Here is a 20,249-nt window from a genome sequence, read left to right as displayed (position 1 = left end):
GAACAGTGACGCATTCTTCTCCTCGTACCTTCCATAAGTCAAACGGATTTGAGGTGTTACGTTTTCCAAGGTCACACAGTTCACTTGTTGGATGTGCACCGCTACTCTCATTTGAGTCTTTCATGGCGGGGCGATTCCCCCTCAGCTTAGCTTGCTGGCTCAGAGAGACTCGCAAAGATTACAGCTCAGTTTCACATGGAAAAGATTCGGTCGAAATGCAAAAAGCTAACAAGAAAAAGGCCAGAGGGTGGCACTGCAGCAAAGAGTTGCCTCTGATGTTAATACAGTTACTGAGCTATCTGCCACTGTGAGTTTTGTTAAAACAAAGTCCAAGACAAAGCGACTTTGGATGGATTTCTTGCTACATGACGCTCAAGCTCTTCGTTGGGTCTTCCCTGCGAGCAAAAAAATCTGTTACTATTCTTGCTAAACGGATCAAACAACACAATCCCCCCCCCATCAGACGTCTCAATGAACAGCTTGGCTGTGCTGCTACCAAAAAAGGATAAGCGGGCCAGCATGTGACCTCTCCTGTACACAGCAACGAAACCGATGAGTAACCGTGTGGAATTCCTTCGTAGGCATCTGAGTTCCTCTGGAGGGAGCCCCACTTAATACTCACAGACGCAATCCGTCACCAAGAACAATGTCGTTACGAGTGAAATACTGCTCGGTTGCCTGACTAGAAAGGGAAGCTTGGCCTCGCATGCCCTGTTGATGTCATTCCAAGTGTAGTTTATCGGTGATCTGGCCACGAGGTGAAAGGAAACCACAAACAGAGACATTCCAACAATCGGTTACCATGGCCGCGCCATGCCTCGACGACATGAGAAGATGTAATCTCCGCATCAGCCTTCGCCGCCGTAGCAGGTCGCGCATCCTCTTTTGTGTGCCTTCTCGGCTTGTGTAAACGGCTTCTCGTGAGGTGCTGCCACTCCACAGCCCCCCCCCCCCCGCGCCCCTCCCTCCCTCCCCGCAGCTCAGCTCAGAACAAAACAAGACAAAAGGGCCTCTCTGCTACAGCCCCGCACGCAGAGCTGTGATAAGGCTTAGCGTGTGTTTACCGTGTGGGGAAGCTGCTGGGCCGTGTAAGGCTTACTCCGATTATCGATGCACCGTGGCATTTCACAGACGATGGCCAGCTGATAGGGCCCGAAAAACGGTAATGGTGAACAAATCAGCCCCGCTGGCCTCTGAGCTGCATCCGTCTGACCGGGCAGCTTGGATGTCTTGAGGAAACGTGGTTGTGAAATTTGAGATATTCCCAACAGCGATTGCACAACTGTATATAAATCTTGCTTACAGTCAATGCAACTGTTGGCTCTCTTTTTGAGAAAAGAAACATTCCATGCATTTATTAATTAAACAACACTAAATCTCTACATGCAATGCCTGGGTCTCTTTAAGGCTGTACAGGTATCTTTTTTACCTTTTTCAATTTGTAGAACTAAAAGAAAATCAGTTATTGAACATTACAGACAAAATCCAGCAATAAAAAAAATCCAATTTAAAATGGAATCACTTGCACCAATTTCCTCATCCTGGATGAAGCTGCACTTGACGGGCCGACCGCAGAACCGGGTGAAGGACTCCATGAGGGAAGAGGAGGATGATTGCATGCTCAAAGATTTAGTAAAAAATGAGAGGCAATGTTTTCCTGATATCAAATATTTTAAGTTAGGGCGAGAATTGTTTTTAGAGCTGCAGTTTGCATTCCTTCCTATACAGATTTTAAATAATGCAAAAAAAGATGCATGACTGCTTATATTTATAGAAATCCACAAAAAAAATGTTTAAATTGTTAAATGACGAAATACTAAACCAGTGCTTTTTTTCATGCAAAACCGAATACACATCTTTGATTTTGCATTCATATCATGCCTATACTCTCAGTCCGGTAAGAAGATCTTCTGTCATTCTGTTCTGCCTGGCCTCCCTCCTGAGGGACTGCCAACATACTGCTGTCTCATGGACACAGAAAACCCAGCAGCTGGCCTGGCAAGGAGCGTGCAACTACCGGGGCTGACCCCGGCCAAGGGGCGGGAGTCCGAGCCAGAGCCTGGAAGCCGCACTCCCTCATCGACCACCAAACTGAAAGGGGATATCGGACCCCGAATCCTAGTGAACTCTGGTGATTTGATAGCCGGTTGAGCAAAAACCAAGGAAACTATACCTGCACTGCCTGGCTGTAAAATGATCCGTCTTTGCATGTGTGCCACAGGGGAAACAAAGTCCACTTAGACTGTGGAATCACTTTGAGCACCAGTGCAACAATGCAGCTTTGTCTTGGGTCAAATAAATATTGGCACACACACACACAATGAACATGAAACACTATCGTGTTAACTCTGTAAGGCGCTCTTGTTCCGTGGGTGCATGTCAGGGGCATTTCCAGGCGAGGTGAAGTGGCCTTGGACAGACACACACAGGGTCAGATAGTTAGCACATGTGCCAGCCCCACGGCCACGAAACCGGAGCTCTCCCTCAGTGTGTGTGACACAAGAGACCAGCGTTGTCCTCCCAGACACCTGGACAGAGAGGGCTGGGAGGAAAGGGGAGGTGGAGGAGAGATAGCAAAGGAGCTTGGCACAGGCAGCTCATGTGGTAATTATGTCTGCCACTGCGGATAACTCCATCAGCTCCGGAAAGGTCGGGACGGAACAACAACAACAACGAGATAAAGGTTAGGAAAACTTCCAAGAGAAGACTCGCAAGGAGATAAAGTTGGAGATGGAAGGATTATTTAAACGAGAGAAGGCCTCCTGGCCCACCAGTTATGATAAAGTCACCAAGTTGAATTCTGGGTCATGGATAGGAGTATCACTCTTGTAGGGTTCAAGAGGGTCTAGGGGCTTCCAATGCAGTCATTTCAACAGCGGCTGAGTGTTGGGATTATTAGAATTAAGGAGGGACTTCTGTGTGATCAGAGCCCGACTGCAGGCCAAATATTGATTGAGATAATACTTTGGTATCAGTATCCTACATGTAGGCTGAAAGCAACAAATGCAGAAATACAAAGGCTATGTTGGACTAAGTACTAGAGTTTGCTTAGTTTTAACCTGCAAGATGTCCCTCTTAGTGGAAATAACTTGGATTTCTTTAATAACCAAAGTTAGTTAAATCATTTGGATTCAAGTTAATATTTGAACAATGGATCCTCTACTCATTTGAAAAGTAGTTGTCGGTATGAACCCAATCCACTGACTCTGCGTTTCCCTTTTGCAGAATTTAAGCAGAAATAGTTTTTCTGCTTACTTTAATTGAGGATTTATCAGCTAAAAATCCCAGATATTTTTCTCAAGAGCTGGTGGCCAGACACAGTTAAGGGTCCCTATTTGATACATTTGTCAAAATTCCTAAACAAAAGCTAAAATAAAACATTCTATTAAGGATTTATGAAATATCAACTTAAATCAGCCTCAAAACTCAAAAATCTCAATAAGCATACCATTTGTCACAACTAAAGCACCAAGCGCATCACAGCAACTACTCACCAATAAGTTGCTGGACATCTCAGACATCTCAATTTGTGTGAAAGGACATTTTACGTCTCCAGTGTCTCATCTCACCTCTCCAGCCACAAAGAACAGCAGCGGCATCTCCTCCTCCTTCGCTTTGTACTTGACCATAAGCTTCTCCGCTATTGGCTGAATTAGCTCCTTGGCTGGATCCAATTCACCTTCCTCCTCTGCGTCTGAACCAAACAGAACAAATGCACAGAAAGACGTTTGAAACATTGGGGGGAAAAAAGGTCCAGCTGGGAGAGGAAAAACACAAATGAGTGAAATGGAATCAAGGAAAGAGACTACTTGTGGACAGCAGAGTGAGGACACAAACCAAAGTGCTTGTTTTCCAGTTTAACCTCAAGAGACACAAGGAGGTTCCCCTCAGTCCTTACAAAACCAATAACTCATTCATTCATGCCCTGGTTTTTAGGCTATCCACAAACACTTTTACGTATTAGCCAATACTAGCTCGATTTCCAACATTTTTCCCCAATTCCGACATTCAACATTCTCGAACATGAACGCCGCTCCAGTCGAGGAGCTCCACTCGGCGCCCCGAGCGGCGCTGACTCACAGACGCAGGGTCAGCTCACCCACAAACAGGACGAGGCAGGGCCCCTCGTGCAGCTGCACGGCGTTGGACTCGCTGAGCTCCAGCACGGGCCGAGGGTGCCACGGAAACAGCCGGCACTCCGGGTCGTTCAGCACCTCCACGCGGCCCTGTCGCGTGATCATGTGACCCTCTGCGTCCAAGAGAATCAACGTGGGAATACCTGGCGGGGGCGGGGAAAAGCGGGGTTAATTACCGCTGCATGACTCCCTCCTACCGACATCTTTTCTTTGTCGTCTACATGTTTTTGCCTCACTGTCTGTGCCTTGTGCCCCCGCCCCCCTGTGATCGGTGTGTACGGGAGTGAGTGTGTTCCTGAAGTCAACAGAGGTGGACGCCGTCATGAAGGATTTTAAACGTTGGAGAGAGGGGGGGGGGGGGGTGTTAACTTGTCTCGCGTGCATTCCTCACATACTTTGCCGGAGCGGCTGTTTGCCAGCTCTCGCTAACTTCATCCAAGCAGGCAAAGAGCAGAGAGAGGCGCAGCACATCCATAGCAAAAAAAAAAAAAAAAGTGTTGAGAGTTGTTGTTCGCCTGCCCATCACAGGAAGCTGTCCGCCACTGAGCCAACGATTAACTGTGTGAAATGACGCAGCTCGACAGAAGTAATAAATCTACACTCAGAGATTCAGAGAGTGTTCCTAAGGATGAGCGGGCTGCCAATGACCTTGTATTCCATAAAGTCTGTTGAGTCGTGACCGCCGAGCCTCATCTGAATATGGCACCGCCAACCAAGGCATCTCGCTGAAGTACTGCTGAAAGGACTCCTCTGACCTGGAAAAGGGAACACAGCAACAACACGGTTTTAACAGCCATACATTTTTTTTTTTTTTAAAGACTGAATTAGTGTTTGCGTTCAAATAAGATCTCTCTGTTCTGCCTCTGTGATTCTTACCGGTCAGCACTGACAAACACAATCTCAAACTTCTGACCGGACTCTTTCACAGCTCGATATGTTTCGACCAACACCCGGGTCAAACTGCGACATGGGGGGCACTAGCGGAGTGAGGAAGAGGGAAAAATAGAGAGTAAGTAAAGATAAGTTACACGTGATCCCAAATGTGATTGGTTGCTTCCATTACTTTGGATATTCTCATACACCTTTCCACAAACTAGTCATTTTCTCTTGCTTTGTATCCAGCTTTTTTTCAAATATAGACGTGTTAAACAAAAATATCCTGTTGTTCTGTGTGTTTGGAGAGGCCAAGCTCCCTGCAGCAGGACATCAGGGGGTATTTATACGAGACAAAGAAAGGAATGCTAGTCATGTTTTTGGGGGCAACATTTTTGTACTTCTGTGAAGAGTGTTTCAGAGAAACAACAAATAGCTCACACATACACACACACAGGCTTGAAAGGGGGGGCATCACAGGTCATATTTTAGAGTGCTTTAAAATAAATAATAGATTACAAATGCCATTACCTATTTTGTCCATATTTTCAATTTGGCATAAAATATGTTATAGATGCACAATTCGATCTATAATATATTAGCAGATAACGTATTTACTCAAGCAATGATTTTAATACACTATTTTCATATTTTCTCATCTAATGCTTGATCTAATCTTTATACAAGTTATGTACATTTTAGTGTATAAGGGGTGAATGTGCTTTGTATATTGACTCATGTACACAATATATTTACTTTTCACGTGTTTCTCATAGAAACAAACGCTCCATATTATAGGTTTCTATAATTATGTGGCTAAAGCTTCAAGAATCGGTCCCAATTGGACATTTCTTGCAAACGTCTGACTAAAACTTTTATCTGAAGTTTCCCTGCTATGAGATGAAGCCCCTCACCCTGGAGGCAGATAAGTGAAATATTAGGTCATGTTTTGCTTCAACGGGTCATTTAAATAGAAAAATAAAATACCATGGCCACTCTAGCAAACTAAAATCACTTTACTAGTGGGCGGATTTGCACGTGTAACTATGGGGAATGTGGTGTGAAAAGAAGAAAAAAATGCTCTTGGAATGATTTTCGTGACTTGTCCTTTTCACTTTAGTAAGGATCTTGGGGTTTGAGCCAGCATTCAGGCGTCACCGTGACGGAGAGCCGGTCTCTGAGGCTGCGACTCTGGCAGCCGCTGTGCTGACTGGCCTCAGTAGCCGCCGCTGCAGCTCATCAGCAACGGTCTACTGATGACATAACGCCTCGCGTGCATCACTGGGGCATGACCTCTACTGGCTATCAGCGGGTCCAGCACAGAAAGAGACAATAGAGATGATGTCAGTGGGGTGTGGAGACCGAGGCCTACTTAAAAAGAAAAAAAAAAAAAAAAAAGGTCCAGAGGTGGTGGTGAAATGATGAAAAGGGTCAACTAACCACAGCTAGTTTAAACACACAAACACAAAGGAGTCGCCTCCACCGCTCTCTCATCTGTCTTGACTATCTGCTGTCCCTTCCTGCTCAGTTGATGGTGCACTTTCTCACCAATGTTTTAGTTTTCTTTTCCCCCCGATAGCGTTGAGGCCAGAAACAAGTAAAAAAGAAAAAGAAGGTCTTTGTTCTTTTTCTCGGTGCCCTGTACTCACCCAGTGTGCGGAGAAGTACACTCCCACATAGTGTCCCTCCAGGGAGCTGCTGTCGGTTGTCTGCCTGTTGTTCCTGAGCAGAGGCCCTGCCACAACCTCTGCAAATGGCTTTGGCCCCCAGGGGAACTCCAGGCCTGGGAGAGGGTACAAAAGAGCAGGGGGCGAAGGGAGCAGGCAGAAAAACATTTGAAAAAGATGGCTAAGAAAACAGGACTGACATGTTAGCGGCTATGTGAAGCTGTACATACAGGTAGCAGGGCCGACATGCTCACAATGACAACGTTAACATGCTGATGCTGTGCACACAGGTCTTTTGTTAACCATTCTGCCCATGTCAGTTTAGTTTTACAGATTTTTGGTCAGAAACAACATTTGAGCTGTTGATGACACTTGAGTCTGGAGATCAAACAACAAAATTTCATCCTCAGGGGAACCAGTGTCTTTGAAAAAAATATATATTTCTGGAATCCATAAAATCAGTGTCAATGCTGCTATCCACCGGCTTATAAGCCATAACGAGAAAGAATCAAAGATTATACTAGTTTTCTGTCAATTAACTTGATTGACCAATTAGTCACGTGGGGTTTTTATGTGCACGTTATTTACAGGCTTTTTCCCCCTTCACATCTGCACTCTGAAATACACAATGAATTCATAATCTGGTTTTATTTCTATGATGACTGAAAGCCATGCCTATCAAGCAAATAAAACTGCGCCCCCTGCCCCTCAACCCTTCGCTCACATTTCCTTTTCACAGCATCCTCATTGTTACAGGCAAGCTCAAGAGATGCATTTGGTGCAGCCAAATTAAAAGGGAGGTAGTCATAAATGAAATCTTGAATGGCTGGGTCATAATGGGCTTTTTTTTTGCCAGCGTGGTTGTCCAAGGCTTCATTAGGCAGGACAGACCCATCTCCAACGCGCTGACACGGCCTTTTATTGTTGTCCCGATTATTAAAGTGCACTCCATCCTTGCGCTGCCGGCTAGTCCGTCGCCACTCAAGTCCGGCCTTTCATCGCGAGTAAAAGGCCCTGAATGGTTCACCCGCCCCTCCCGGTCCCAATGCATGGTCAACTTTAGTGCATTTATTCCTCTTTCGAACAGAATCTTCTCTAGCTGAATAGATTTTCCATATAAGCAACTGCTCTCAGTCTGCCTCTCAAAAGAACATGTACAATCAAAATGATCAATATGTGCAGTAGAAAAAAAAAAAAAAAAAAAGTGAGCACGGGCATAATCTGTCATAAGTGCATGTGCACATATTTACTACAAAGTCCAGGGTTGAATCTGTTTTTCAGCCAAATCTACTCTGAAAGAACAGTTGATGAATCACAGGTAGTTCTGCAGGCTGCGGCTGGCTTTCATTAACCAGGCAGCACAATGCGTCACAACACCGCCGTGAAATCCTTTCGGCTTCATCTTCTTCCTTCCCACATCACTAAAGGCACTCCTAACTGACATAACAGGCGGTGAAGAGGCACCGTTTTCCAATATTGAGATCTTCACAGGCACAGAGGAAGTCCTCTGTAAAGGGAGAGGAATGCATGTTCCCTCTTGTTAATTCTCCTTCTCCTCTTCAAAGTGCAGAAATGATAGGGTCTGCAGATGATGGAGTAAGACATGGACACGGTACAATATTCATGCATCATCATAATTAAGGCGGGACAGCACCATAATTAACACAATCCGAGAGGTGGGGAAATTAAGTTGTTGCAAAACGTTTTAACCAAATGCCGCATGATGTGGCTCTGCAGTGAATCTCCACTCCCACTCATTACAGAGAAAGGGTGTTGTGTTGGTGCATGAAGGTACAACTTCTGTTCTCATTTAGGTCTTGCTTTATTTACATTTTGAGGTCTATCCTACTCATGAGCGTAACTAAAGAAGTACAAACACTGCAGCAAATTTGTTGGAATAATAGATTGGAGTAATAGAAATATAGTAAAATTCCAATCTTTATTACTCAGAGCAAATGCTTCTCAAAAGTCCTTCTATAACCTCATTATACTGTTGTGTTTGTGTACATTTTGTGTTGAATGGTAGGTGGTTGGGGTTAACCATTCAATAAGGAGTATTAAGGTCAGAGCTTGAGGTGGATGCCTTCATTTATAAATACAACATAAGTGCATGTGTGTGTATGTGTGTGTAAGAGCTGGCCAATCTCACCTTTGGGGTCATCCCTGACCACCAGTAGACCGTTTCGACACACCACCTTTCCGGTCGTGGCATCCACAAACACCAGAGATGGGATACTGGTTACTTTGTACTTGTTCCACAGCTTCATCTGTGGAGAGAAAAAGATGGAGGTTGGGAAAAAAAAAAACATTTAATACAATTTCAGAGCTGGAAAAATGCGCAGTCTAAAAGTTGTCCGTCAGTGTATGCAGTTTAGTACTTTCACCTGAAATACTGCAGTATAAAAAAATAAAAAAAATGTCCGCCGAGTACTATACGAGTTTTATGGGACAAACACTCTTCTGTTTAAAAGGAGGCTAGGGGGTAGAATGAAAAAAGCCAGAAGCCCCGAGGTGAAGTAGTAAAGGGGGGGGGGAAGCACATTAAAACAAGGTTGAATTGGAGCAAACTCTTACTGTCCCTGCTGTGTCATGAAAAATGAAGCTGTAAATACAGCTGTAAAAAGACGTAACTTTGTTCTGCAGTAAAGAAGAAGTGTCTGAATAAGTGTGGAACACTATGAATTGTTGAGCTTCTTGGATAGACATTTGAGCTTCCATAGACATTCATGAGCGCCCTTTGGCCTTGGTTTTAATCATAATAAATTAGCGGATATGAAAACGACCCTCATCAAGTCAGAAAAGATCCTTTACAGTCAGAAAAATGTGCATGGACCCGACGCTATTCATGTGGTTCAGCAATCAGTGTAGTCCTCAACTTCAAAGAGCAGATCAAGCACATCCGAGACTCCCTTTACAAATCAGAGGGAGGAGTCCTAGGCGGTGAATAGAAAATAGCCACGGTTTGCAAAGAGCGAGAAGAAGAAAAGAGGGGAATCCCTGGCAAGACATCAATGCAAGCTCGGAAAATGTTAGAAGAGCCGAAGCGAGTGACATTGTATCACAAAGATAGCCGACCGCCTATTTGACTTCTACACTACAGGTTCTGAATCTGCGATGCGAGGATTTCATCTTTGCCAAATGAATACTTTTAACATTCTTCAATGTACTACCTGTTGTAGCCAAACTCATAGGTATCCATATAAAATAATGATTAGTAGAGTAGTATTTTAACTGGCTGCGTGCTAAATGAAGTGAGCACTGCTTATCTGTGGGTTTGGTTGAAGGTTGATGATGTTTTTGTGAAAACAGTGAGTCTGGGGGGGGGGGGGGGGGGGGGCCGTGCGCTGACACTTTGACATGCAGACGGACTAGGCGGGAGGAAAGCTTGATCACGGCGTGTGTTTTACTCATATTGTGAGTCTGCGCTTTACGCGCCCACTCCTGACCACAGGCCTGTTTCCGACAGCCGGTCAGAAAGGTCCCTCGGACAAGACGAGCCGGAGCCTCCCGGGGCCGCGTCGGTCTGGAGATCCCTCAAAAGCAAACTTCAACGTCTGCCACAGTCAACAGTTTTACCACACGCTCCACGCTGCTCTGGAAATTCAATCTCGGTTCACAAATTGATGAGGTTTACGAGCGTTAACTGTGACCGTCTCCGAAAAAAAACAAAAAAAAAGCCAACGTGCACAGGCACCCAATGGGTTTAACTGCAGCCATTTCCCTCTGGCCGCCTGTTCTCGTCGTCTCCGGGTTGCTGTGAGATTTAAGGGCGGACTTACCCAAAGAGAGTGAGAGGGCCTCGAGAGAGAGAGGAACAGAAAAAGGTCCAGCACTCGCACAAATATCATGAAATGTAATCCATGTGATGGACCTGAAGTATCCACGCTGAGGTTCTAAAGAAAAATCTAAAGAAAAAACTAAAAACAAACTACAATACATCCTCCAAGATCATTTTAGGAGAATTGATACCCATGGATACTTATTTCAAGAGGAAGAAGACGTGTAGCAAATCCAAGGCTTTCCAACGTGTTTCAATGCTCTCATGTTGCTGCATCAGGAGAGCAGCTGAGGTGCATTGACCTCAGGAACCAATTCCTCCTTTCCTGATTTGGCCGCAGATCACAGTGGCAACAAATGCAAAACGCTTCAAGGGTTTAGAGCTGCCTTTAGAATGAAAGGACCGTTATGATTTCTGTGAGCGGGAGAGCGGGGGTTGCCAGTGTGTGTGTGTGTGTGTGTGTGTGTGGGGGGGGGGGGGGTGTCTGACCTTGTAACTACAAAAGCTACATGTCTGCCGCAAACAAACGTTAAGCGGCTTTCAGGACTCGCGAGGGTGGAATCTCACACACGCTTGTCGCGGCCTTGCGTTGAATTTCCTTTGAACTTGCAAATCCTGAATCTTCGTCTGAAACAGAGGACAATGGCTCTCAGAATAACTGTCCACCTCGCAGATCGAAAACATGAGGAGCGCACGCCACAGCGATTCATTTCCCCCCCCAAAACACAGTTTCATTGTTGAGAGCCGCTGGCTGTCCATTACAGCTGGAACAATAAATATAAAACGTGACGTGGTAGGAAAAAAACACTATAAATCAGACTGTCAAATCTGCCCTCACCCCTCGGCTTGGGAAAAAAAGGCCTGTAGAAAGTGTTGAGGATATTTTTGTGCTCTAGTTTTATTATTATAATCTGGAACAGGACTCGTTTGATTAAAGTGTTATGTGCTGTTGTGTAGATGTGAAGAATGTGCATTAAATTGTATTTTCCCCAGTGTTAGATGAGAAGGTATTATACTAATCCCACAACTGTACCATAAATAAACATAATTCATTTTTGGTACGATGCTGGTAGTCAGATATTACTTTTTGAAAGAGCTAGGCTAGCTTTTTGCTTCTTTTTTTAGTCTTTATGCTGAGCTAATTGGCTGTAGCCAATTTGAAACAGATGAACAGATGTTCACGCTTCTTATCTAACTCAACAGGACCTCAAATAAGTTTCTACGGATGCTGGACAATTCCTGATGAATTGGTAACTTTTGGAATGATTATTTTTTGTTAATTCTCATAATAAAATTGATCAAAAACAAATGATTGACAGTTTTTTTTTTTTAACCAGTAAACATTTCTGTTGATGTAGAACCTTCTCTTCAATAGAGCGGTCTGGACTCAATTCACTGTTTGCAGAAAACTGCGTCAAGATTGCATGTAACCATCCCCGGCTTTCTCCAAGGGGGTCTCTATTCATTATCAATATCAACAGACTGTAACTATATAGCGGAGCAGGAGGCCTGGCTATATAGTTACACACCGGTTTAAAAGATGCCAATAACCCTTGTGGAGAGCCCACCAACGGCCAAGGCTCCAGGGAGAGCTGGAAATCCATTCTCACAATCCATTAACTCTCTCGGACATGCAGACATTAGCCTCACACTACGCCCAGTGCTCATCATGCTAATTGGATCATGCATGGCTGCGGCTCCATATCCAGAAGAGCAGCAAACCAGCCCACAGTGGGGCCAGTAGATCAGACTGCATGCTTGTACCATGGATGAAATTGCATCGCCTCACTGATTAAAAGAAAATGCTGCTTTTTTTCAGACAAGATGTTCTGTTTCTTATGGGATCAATGATCAATGCCCTTACTAGTATGTTCTTTACTGAAAGTGCACAACAAAAACAGAGGTGAACAAAATCCCTCCAGTGAACCAGCTTTATGCGTTTAATGTCATGCGTGGTGATCGCTTTCATGCCTCATTGCTCCGTTGCCCTTTATGGCAACGCTGTGCTCTTACAAAGGAGGTTACCTTACGTGGGAGAACCCCCAACGGATATAAGGGCCAAAAAGGTTTTACAACTGTACACTTCTGCCCCAATTTTGAAACCAAGTTCCATTCGGCAGTAAAATAGAGCCTCTGTCAATAAGCGGTGGAGGTTGGCGTGGCTTTGGCGTGTTGCGTGTAACCCTGTTGAGAAATGAATGAATTCCCACAAGCCCGGTTCCACCACCACTGTTCAAGCCCGATCTCCTCACAGATCTGCTTCCAATGTGCTGGTTAGGGACGAGGCATCTGCAGGATTCTCCCATCGCCGCTTCAGTACAAGTAGTGAAACTACAAAACGAAAGGCAGTCCTTCGCAACAGAGGACATGAGGGGTATTCTGCAGCACAGACCTTCATCTTTGAGTATTGTAAAAAGGGACCAATGTTAATGATTCAATTCTTATCACGGAAGAAAGGGGTTTTAAAAAAACAAACGACCTTCAGTATTCTCAATTCATAACTGCACACTGGTGATTTGTGCAATCTAATTTAACCTACACAGCAAGTATGTATTTGGACGAAAATGGTTCCGACATAATCTTTTTATTCATGTCGAGAGGAATCTACTGGCGGAGTTCACTGAGGAGATTGGGGAAAAGCACGAGGGACACAAAAAGGGAAAATCATGTCCCAGTTTGATTGAATTGAAATCTTCAAAAGAGGAAAAATGCGATCTATTTGTACATCTTGCATTCTCATCTCGGGTCCATGGTTGAAGACTGAAGAGAAACAAACGCCTCCTTTCTGCCAACTCATTAATAGCTGCTACATCTTCTTGCTACACTGCTGTAACTCCCTTTTGGCTGGGGCCCCTGCAGCCGGCGTTGACTTACATTCCTCCATGTTGCAACCCCCCCCCCCCTCCTCCTCCTCCCTTGCCTCTGCTCCCGAGGCTCTCAGTAACTGCCTGTATCCACTTCAAAACCCTGTAGCTGCTCTTCATGGCTACAAAGGGAGCCCTTCCCTCCCACTTCTTAGCCATACTTCAGCAAGTATGTACGGCGTGTGTTACTTTACGTTTCCATCTGTGCTGCTCTGACCAAACTATCGCTTTACCCGGTCAAGAGTGTTTACCGCCATGGCGCCCGCTGTGGGGAAATACACGTCTCCAAGACTGAGACAGCTGCCATTCTCAACGCTGTACCGACCGACCTCTCAACATGCTTCCTCGTGCACATCATGTAGCATTACATTAACCAATGCATGAAATGTGCTGTTCAACTTCCAAACGCGTGCATCAATTGATTATAAAAAAAATATTCCCTTCTTCTGACCACTTCCATCTTTTCCCTCGAGTAGATTTTCCATTATGTACGGGCCAGTCACTCCAGCCTACTCGACTGAGCTCATTACAGAGGCTCATCCTGCACTACACATCCATTGTGTTTGGCAAATGCATTACCACCGAAAATTGCCAACCCAAAAGAACACAGCAGATTCTCAATATCATGTCTGTTCAATGAAAGGTCCTGCTGCCATCTTGTGTATTTTATTAATCCTATAACATTGCCTGGCCCAGCTATTTCTGTGGCTTCCCCCAAACAAGGGCGGGATGGGGGGTGGAGGGGGGGGGGGGGGGGGGGGTAAATTGCTTTTTTTTTTCTATCCCCGTTGCCACAGCAACCTCCCTCCCCATGAAGTCAGGACATGTCACCGAGTGCCAGACACATTGTGGGCTCTTAGTTAATAATTCAGTGATAAATTAACGGTTTTGTGCAGGAAAACAGGTGCCAGAATGTCAGAGGGCTTAGCTCGGGGAAATGACCCAGCAGAAAAAGGGAGGGAGAGGAGGAGGGGGGGCACACAACCCTTGTGTGGAGACACAAAAGCGACCTCCTGAATACAGGCTCTTAAAATCCAAACTTGAAACCCCGTACAACAAGAAGTTCTTATGCTGTAAAGGACCCAGTGTAAAAAAGCAGGGGAGGTGGGGGGGGGGGGGATTGTAAGGGAGTAAAAAGCCAGGGCTCAATAGGTATCTGTAGCATTGTCTCTCCTCGGGCGCGGGCTGTCCATGAGGCCTACATTCGGTAAGGCCAAAGGTCGGGAGAGCAGGGGGCGTATTGTTCACTTCCAGTGGTGTTTAGAGCACTCTGCCTTCTCCTCTGGTTCCCTCCACTAGATTTACTGTTCTTTATTTATCGCTCAGTCGAACACAGACTGAAACACTAATGAGAAAAAATGTTTTAATTGGCATGCTTCGTCCCTCCACTTTAGTCATCCATGCATGCTAAAGACACATTTTGGAAACAAAGCGCATCTCCGTAGGGACAGAATAAAATACAACAGCCTTCTAGACACTGATTTTTCATCATCATGGGATTAGAAGCGGTTTGTTGTGTAATACATGTTTGAGAGTCCCGGTTGATGTCACACTCCCTTGTGGTAAGTAATAATCAAGTGGAAAGCAGCATGGTGCTAAATTTTTCTTTTTTTGTTTTAGAGCGTGGCCTAAAAGTTGGCGGCAAGTTTTGAATTTGAGCCAAACTGAAATTTGTCTGCATAACTGGAAACTAAAATATACAGAAACAATACAAGTGTAGTCAAGGTAACATACTTATTCAGGTCAATCATTCATTAATCACTAAAAAAAAGTGAGTAATGATTCACCATTTTGCTGTACACAGCGTTGAGGTCGACAAAAAGGTTGTTATATGAATATTCGGTCATGGTTTCTCAGTGTGTTGTGACTCGCACCTTCAACACCATCATGATCCTGCATTTCATCAAGCAAAGGCCTGCAGGGACCAACAGACACAGACGCTATAAAGCCGGCCTGGCTCTGGACCAGCTGCTCTTGCTCTATCAGGTACCTTAGTGTGACCCTGGCATTAAACACGCTCGGTTATCTGCAAACTCATGACTTGGAAAGCATGAGGAATTTTTCCCGTTTTCTTCACAATGTTTGCCAAAAAGGTAATCCAACACACTCAACTCTCCCTCAACTGTAATTCACTACACATTGGAGCGATTCTGGCGCCAGATAATGCAAGATATGTGTCGGAAAAAAAACGCTTTTTTGTAGCCTCATTAATTCTGTCCCAAGCAATTACATATCAATAATGCAACAAAACAAACATTAGAATAAGCATGTGCTCCATTAGCTAGCATCAGCTGGGCATTAATTCTACCCATAAGCCTTCATTGCAGTTTCTCTGGTGCCCCAGTTTCCTAGATTTGGAGGGGGGGCAGGGGGGCGGGGGTTCCCTCAGTTTGACCCCACATTTAACTCACACCACCCCTTCTCATGCTGGAGCCACTCCCTGCTGCAGCTCACTCCCTGATCCCATCATGAAGACATTAATATTTATGGAAATTTGAGGGCAACGTTTCCGACACATTATCAGCAGTTTGTGCATAATTAGGTAAAATACTGAATACATACACAACAATCTTTGGAACTCATCTTTACATTTAGGAAGCTGGTTTGCACCTCTTTGTGTATTTTTCTGAGCTCGCACTTTTAGCCGGAGAATACACAGCATGCACGATTCATAATAATATTCAAATGTGGGGCTATATCACTGCGTCCAGGCATCATTGAGCAGAAGAAGACCTGACAGAAAAAATATGAGAAAATAAAATGGGCACAAGTTCTTTGCATTTCACAGATGATCTATTTATTAATAAAGTCTCATACCTGTTTCCAATATGTAGTAATTCAAAGTGGAGATATTAAAGCTAAATTAAAAGAGATTTTTTTCATAGGGAGTTTGTAAACCTGTTTTTAGCCCTAGCATTGTGCTAGATAAACAGCTAGTTTTGAAATTTAAGATGTAAATGTGGATTAACACATCGGCCAGAACTAAGGAATTTTACAGGTGTCCGCAAAAATTATTATTAGAGGCTTTTTGAATCTTTCATTAAATTCTGAACATATCCAGTTAAGTGTTACATACACACAAATGTTGATACAGTGTAAAGTATCAAGCATCATTTTTGGACTATTCGTACCCCCCCACAGCAAGCAAGGAGCCTCATTGATCACAACAACAACATTAGTCTGCTCGGCCTCATAGAACCGTGCTTGTAGACCTGGCCCCAGCAGGTGAACACACACAAAAACAGTAAATTCTTCAAAGTTTCTGCTGCTTACGGCCATGGTGCACATGATGGTCTGCCCATTACCTGAGGCAGAGCCCCATGCGTGTCCGCAGTGACATTTGGTTACATGATGACAGTTTATAACCATCTATTAGCCCGTTTCCTATTCCAGTCTTGCGCTCATTAAAAGTCCGTTTGGCTGCGGCTGCGGCTGCAGACCGGCCCCTTGCATTTTTACGGCTGAGTTGTACAGCTGGACCACTTTTCGTATCTCGTACAAACCCCCCCCCCCCTCCCCCCTGCCTTCAGCCGCCCACCCTACTCCATGCACGCCTCTTTCTCTGCCTGTGCTTTGCACAGCGGGGGGGGGCGACAGACAGATTCAGACTCCCACAAGCTTGCACGCCAACAGAATCTGCACATATTGCCCAGAGACACTCGGGTACAGATTGAATTTCATCAAGATGCTGTAATGCACTAAACGTCATACAAATCAAATATTCGTCAAGTCTGGGACACATGTGTAGACTCACTGGTGAAAAAACATCCATTTACTCCATTTTAAATCTATAAATAACCACTTAATTATGGCAGGTAATTTATGCAAGTAAACATGAAGATAACATTTGACAGTTTGAAAGTCCTTAAGATTGACTCCCACGGTTTAATTGGGACACTGGGGATACCATTCAACTGTGTTTACATCAACCACAGAGTACCGTACAAAGTAGGATTGCAAGATTAGTGACAAAGAAAAAGGGAAACAAAGACGATGGAAATAAGAACCCAATTGAGAGGAGACCGGCAGGCTTGGAACAGCGATAAAAAGACATAAAAGCACATTGTAAAATTCTTCCCTGTAGAACTCTGCTTTAAAAGATGCTACTGATCTGGCTAGCCTTAGCGCTGGCAGAGTCCTGCAGACCTGGACAGCAAAGACTAGGTCACTTTTTGTTATGAGCAGAGTCCTTGGAACATGCTGTGGTGCTCAGCCAGAGGACCTGAGGCTATAAGCACTTATAAAAAAGATCTGATATGTAGCTTGGAGTCAAACCCCCGCGGAGCCTCAAAACAAACAGCCATCTATTTTCTAGATACTTGAGGTCAGGACTGTGATGGCATCACAGTGAGCTAGAGGGTCTTTTTTCCCCCCTCTAACATCCTCCAGCCGCTCTCAGGGGATCTCCTTGAGCTTTCAGTAAAGCTGAAACTGGGAACCAGTCGCCTGAAACAGGAACACTAAAATACTACAAACATGCTACGTAATGTAAGAAAATAAATGTGACGACATGTTTATATTGATGGATTATGTACCCGTCTTAACAAGTTCATTTTCAATAAATGCCCTGAATTAAAAAAAAAAAAAAATCCATTTCAAACTATCAGATTAGCTTTAAAGCCAAGCTCATTCAACGCATGACAATCCATCTGGTTTTGCCTTCCATAATAGGAATTACAAATCATGTTATGCCTCAAACATGAGATCCACTAATGATAGTGGAGTAACGGTTGTGCGTTTCTTTTTCTGAGTCTGGCTACTACATTTTGCTTGTGTCGCTTTGTTTTGAAGAGCTGATACGATTTATGAGATCACATTGTTGTCAGAGCTGGTGTGTTGAAAAAAGGAAAAAAAAAATTTAAAAGTTTGTAAACCGAAATCTTTGAGCGTGAGAAAACGCCGTTAAAAGAGATTGCGAAAGAAGGGCAGGACGGGCGCACAGAGAGAGGCGACAGAGAGCCATTAGTGTCAAATTTCAGGGTCACGTCACCCTGGAAGGCTGACTGACGGGGCAGAGCACAAGTTCAAAGGTCAGGCCTTTAATAGCCCGACTGAAACAGCTTGGCCTTCATGTCATCTGTTCACGCCTAACTTCCAAGCAACCCCTGATCCCCCCCCCCCCCCCCCAACATCACCGTCCCAGAGAGAAAAAGACCTTTGCGCAAACACGCAGTCATCTTCCCACTCATCACCGGCCCGTGCTCTCGACTCAGAAATCTCAATTGGAAGTAAAGCCAAGAATAAAAATATTTCCAGTCATAACGAACGGACGTCCAGCTTCTGAGCGCGAAGCTTCCACTGCATCAAAAACATGTGCGACATCAGAGGAAAGTGTGCGCTCAGCGGAGTGTTTGTAATTCAGGTCCACAAGCCTGACGTACAGATCTGAGGCCTCCCACGGACGCAGGCAGAGATCGCCAGCCCTCGCTAAGCCTCGGCTTCCCACAGACTCTTCTGATGTCTTATTGCAGCGGTTCAGGGGCTTTTATAAGACACGATGATGTAATCCTTTGGCAACAGGTCCTTCCCCATGCAATTCAACACATTTACATTATTTGCTGTTCAACTGATATCAGCCTGCGGATGTGTTCTTGGAAGACTTCCAGTGGGGACAGGAAGTGAAGGACAATATGGAGAAGAACACAAGGTTAACATTTAACGTGGCAAATGGTTGACTAAAGAGCTGGCAGACAATCCGATTTGTTTCTAAAATACTATTGGAATTCCAGCAGCCTGTCGCACCAGCTTTGTGTAAATTCATCGCATGGAATAATATGGAGATGAAATGGAGGACATCCCATTGAATGGTACAATGATGCAGACGCGCACACTTGATATTGGTCGAGAGGGATTTGAAGTTGCATTGACTTATGGAATTTGCTGACCACTTGGCTCTTTTTAACAGTGTTGCAACAAGCATGGTGTTCAAGGGCCTTTGGTTGACATTGCGGTAAACTGCCCCCCCCCCAAAATTATTGACAAATACTTGTCAGAACTTGTGACCATCTTAACCACCAAGTGAATGCCGCCTTTCAATGCAGCCGTTTATTTTGGTCTTGGTCTAACAACTTGTCGCACAAACCCCTTGATTTTGGGAACAAGCTGGACCTTGTCGTTTAAAACTCGGCCCAGTCGGTACTAGTTTTCTCTCCAATTACACCTGAATGCCTCACCGGACAAAAGCTCGCTTTCTGCAAGAACGCGTCGATGACCGTCGACCATGTGACGCTGTAGTATTACGAGGAAGCATCTAAAGCAAGCGACGCGTTTAATGTGAAAGTAAATAATCACATCAAAGCAGTCAGGGTTGACCTAATTAAATAACAATTATGCTCAGCTGGTGCTAAAGGCTGCTCGCCTTCGTTTCAAGCTGTAATCTGACAGCAATGTGTGGAGACATATCCCCACAACTGCAGCTCTGCAAACATGATTGCCTTGGCTGAGATGGAGTCTTTTTTTTAAATTACAGAACATCTCCAATGTTTTTAAAGTTTCAGGCGAAGCAGCCAATCAGAGCAAAGCAAAGATTTGTACTCACTTGTAAAGCGGCCAATAATCAGGAAGGTTAAGAAAGTTTATCAGTGTGGTGTTTTGTTTAAAATATTGGTTCATCCCTTTTGAAAAAAAAGCTTGGATATGAATACCAGAGTGAAGGATCTTTAATACAGCATCCTTTGGAAAGCACAATAAAAAAGGCAAACAAACAAATCCGGAAGTTGAAATTAAAAAAAGATTGTACAGCTTCTACGACATTTGTAACCATTACCCCGTGGGATCCGAGTGGAAAATGGAAGTCAGGTTCAAAGGGTGGGGAAAGGGTGTCCGTTCGTGCTTGGACTTCCTCCAACAGTTCTCTGGACCCAGTTACAGGAAACCTGCACATAACTGCAGCCCAAAACAAAATGGAAGAGGAGGATGGACCTTAAATGAC

At 44.6% G+C, this 20,249-nt stretch overlaps 1 protein-coding gene across 1 annotated transcript in view; it reads right to left on the bottom strand.

The window, feature by feature from the left end:
- Window positions 1-20,249, bottom strand: part of nxn (nucleoredoxin) — a 42,372-nt gene that overhangs the window by 1,788 nt on the left and 20,335 nt on the right. Inside the window, exons 2-7 of the mRNA XM_037473599.2 lie at window positions 8,826-8,943; window positions 6,659-6,792; window positions 5,013-5,113; window positions 4,785-4,891; window positions 4,100-4,279; window positions 3,570-3,694 (exon numbers count right to left, since the gene is read on the bottom strand). Coding sequence (XP_037329496.1) covers window positions 3,570-3,694; window positions 4,100-4,279; window positions 4,785-4,891; window positions 5,013-5,113; window positions 6,659-6,792; window positions 8,826-8,943 — 765 coding nt within the window. The remainder of the gene's footprint in view (window positions 1-3,569; window positions 3,695-4,099; window positions 4,280-4,784; window positions 4,892-5,012; window positions 5,114-6,658; window positions 6,793-8,825; window positions 8,944-20,249) is intronic.

Source organism: Pungitius pungitius, chromosome 3 (assembly GCF_949316345.1).
Source record: "Pungitius pungitius chromosome 3, fPunPun2.1, whole genome shotgun sequence".
Taxonomy (NCBI): Eukaryota; Metazoa; Chordata; class Actinopteri; order Perciformes; family Gasterosteidae; genus Pungitius; species Pungitius pungitius.
The sequence above is the reverse complement of the archived record's forward strand: the minus strand, read 5'-3'. Positions and strand labels throughout refer to the sequence as shown.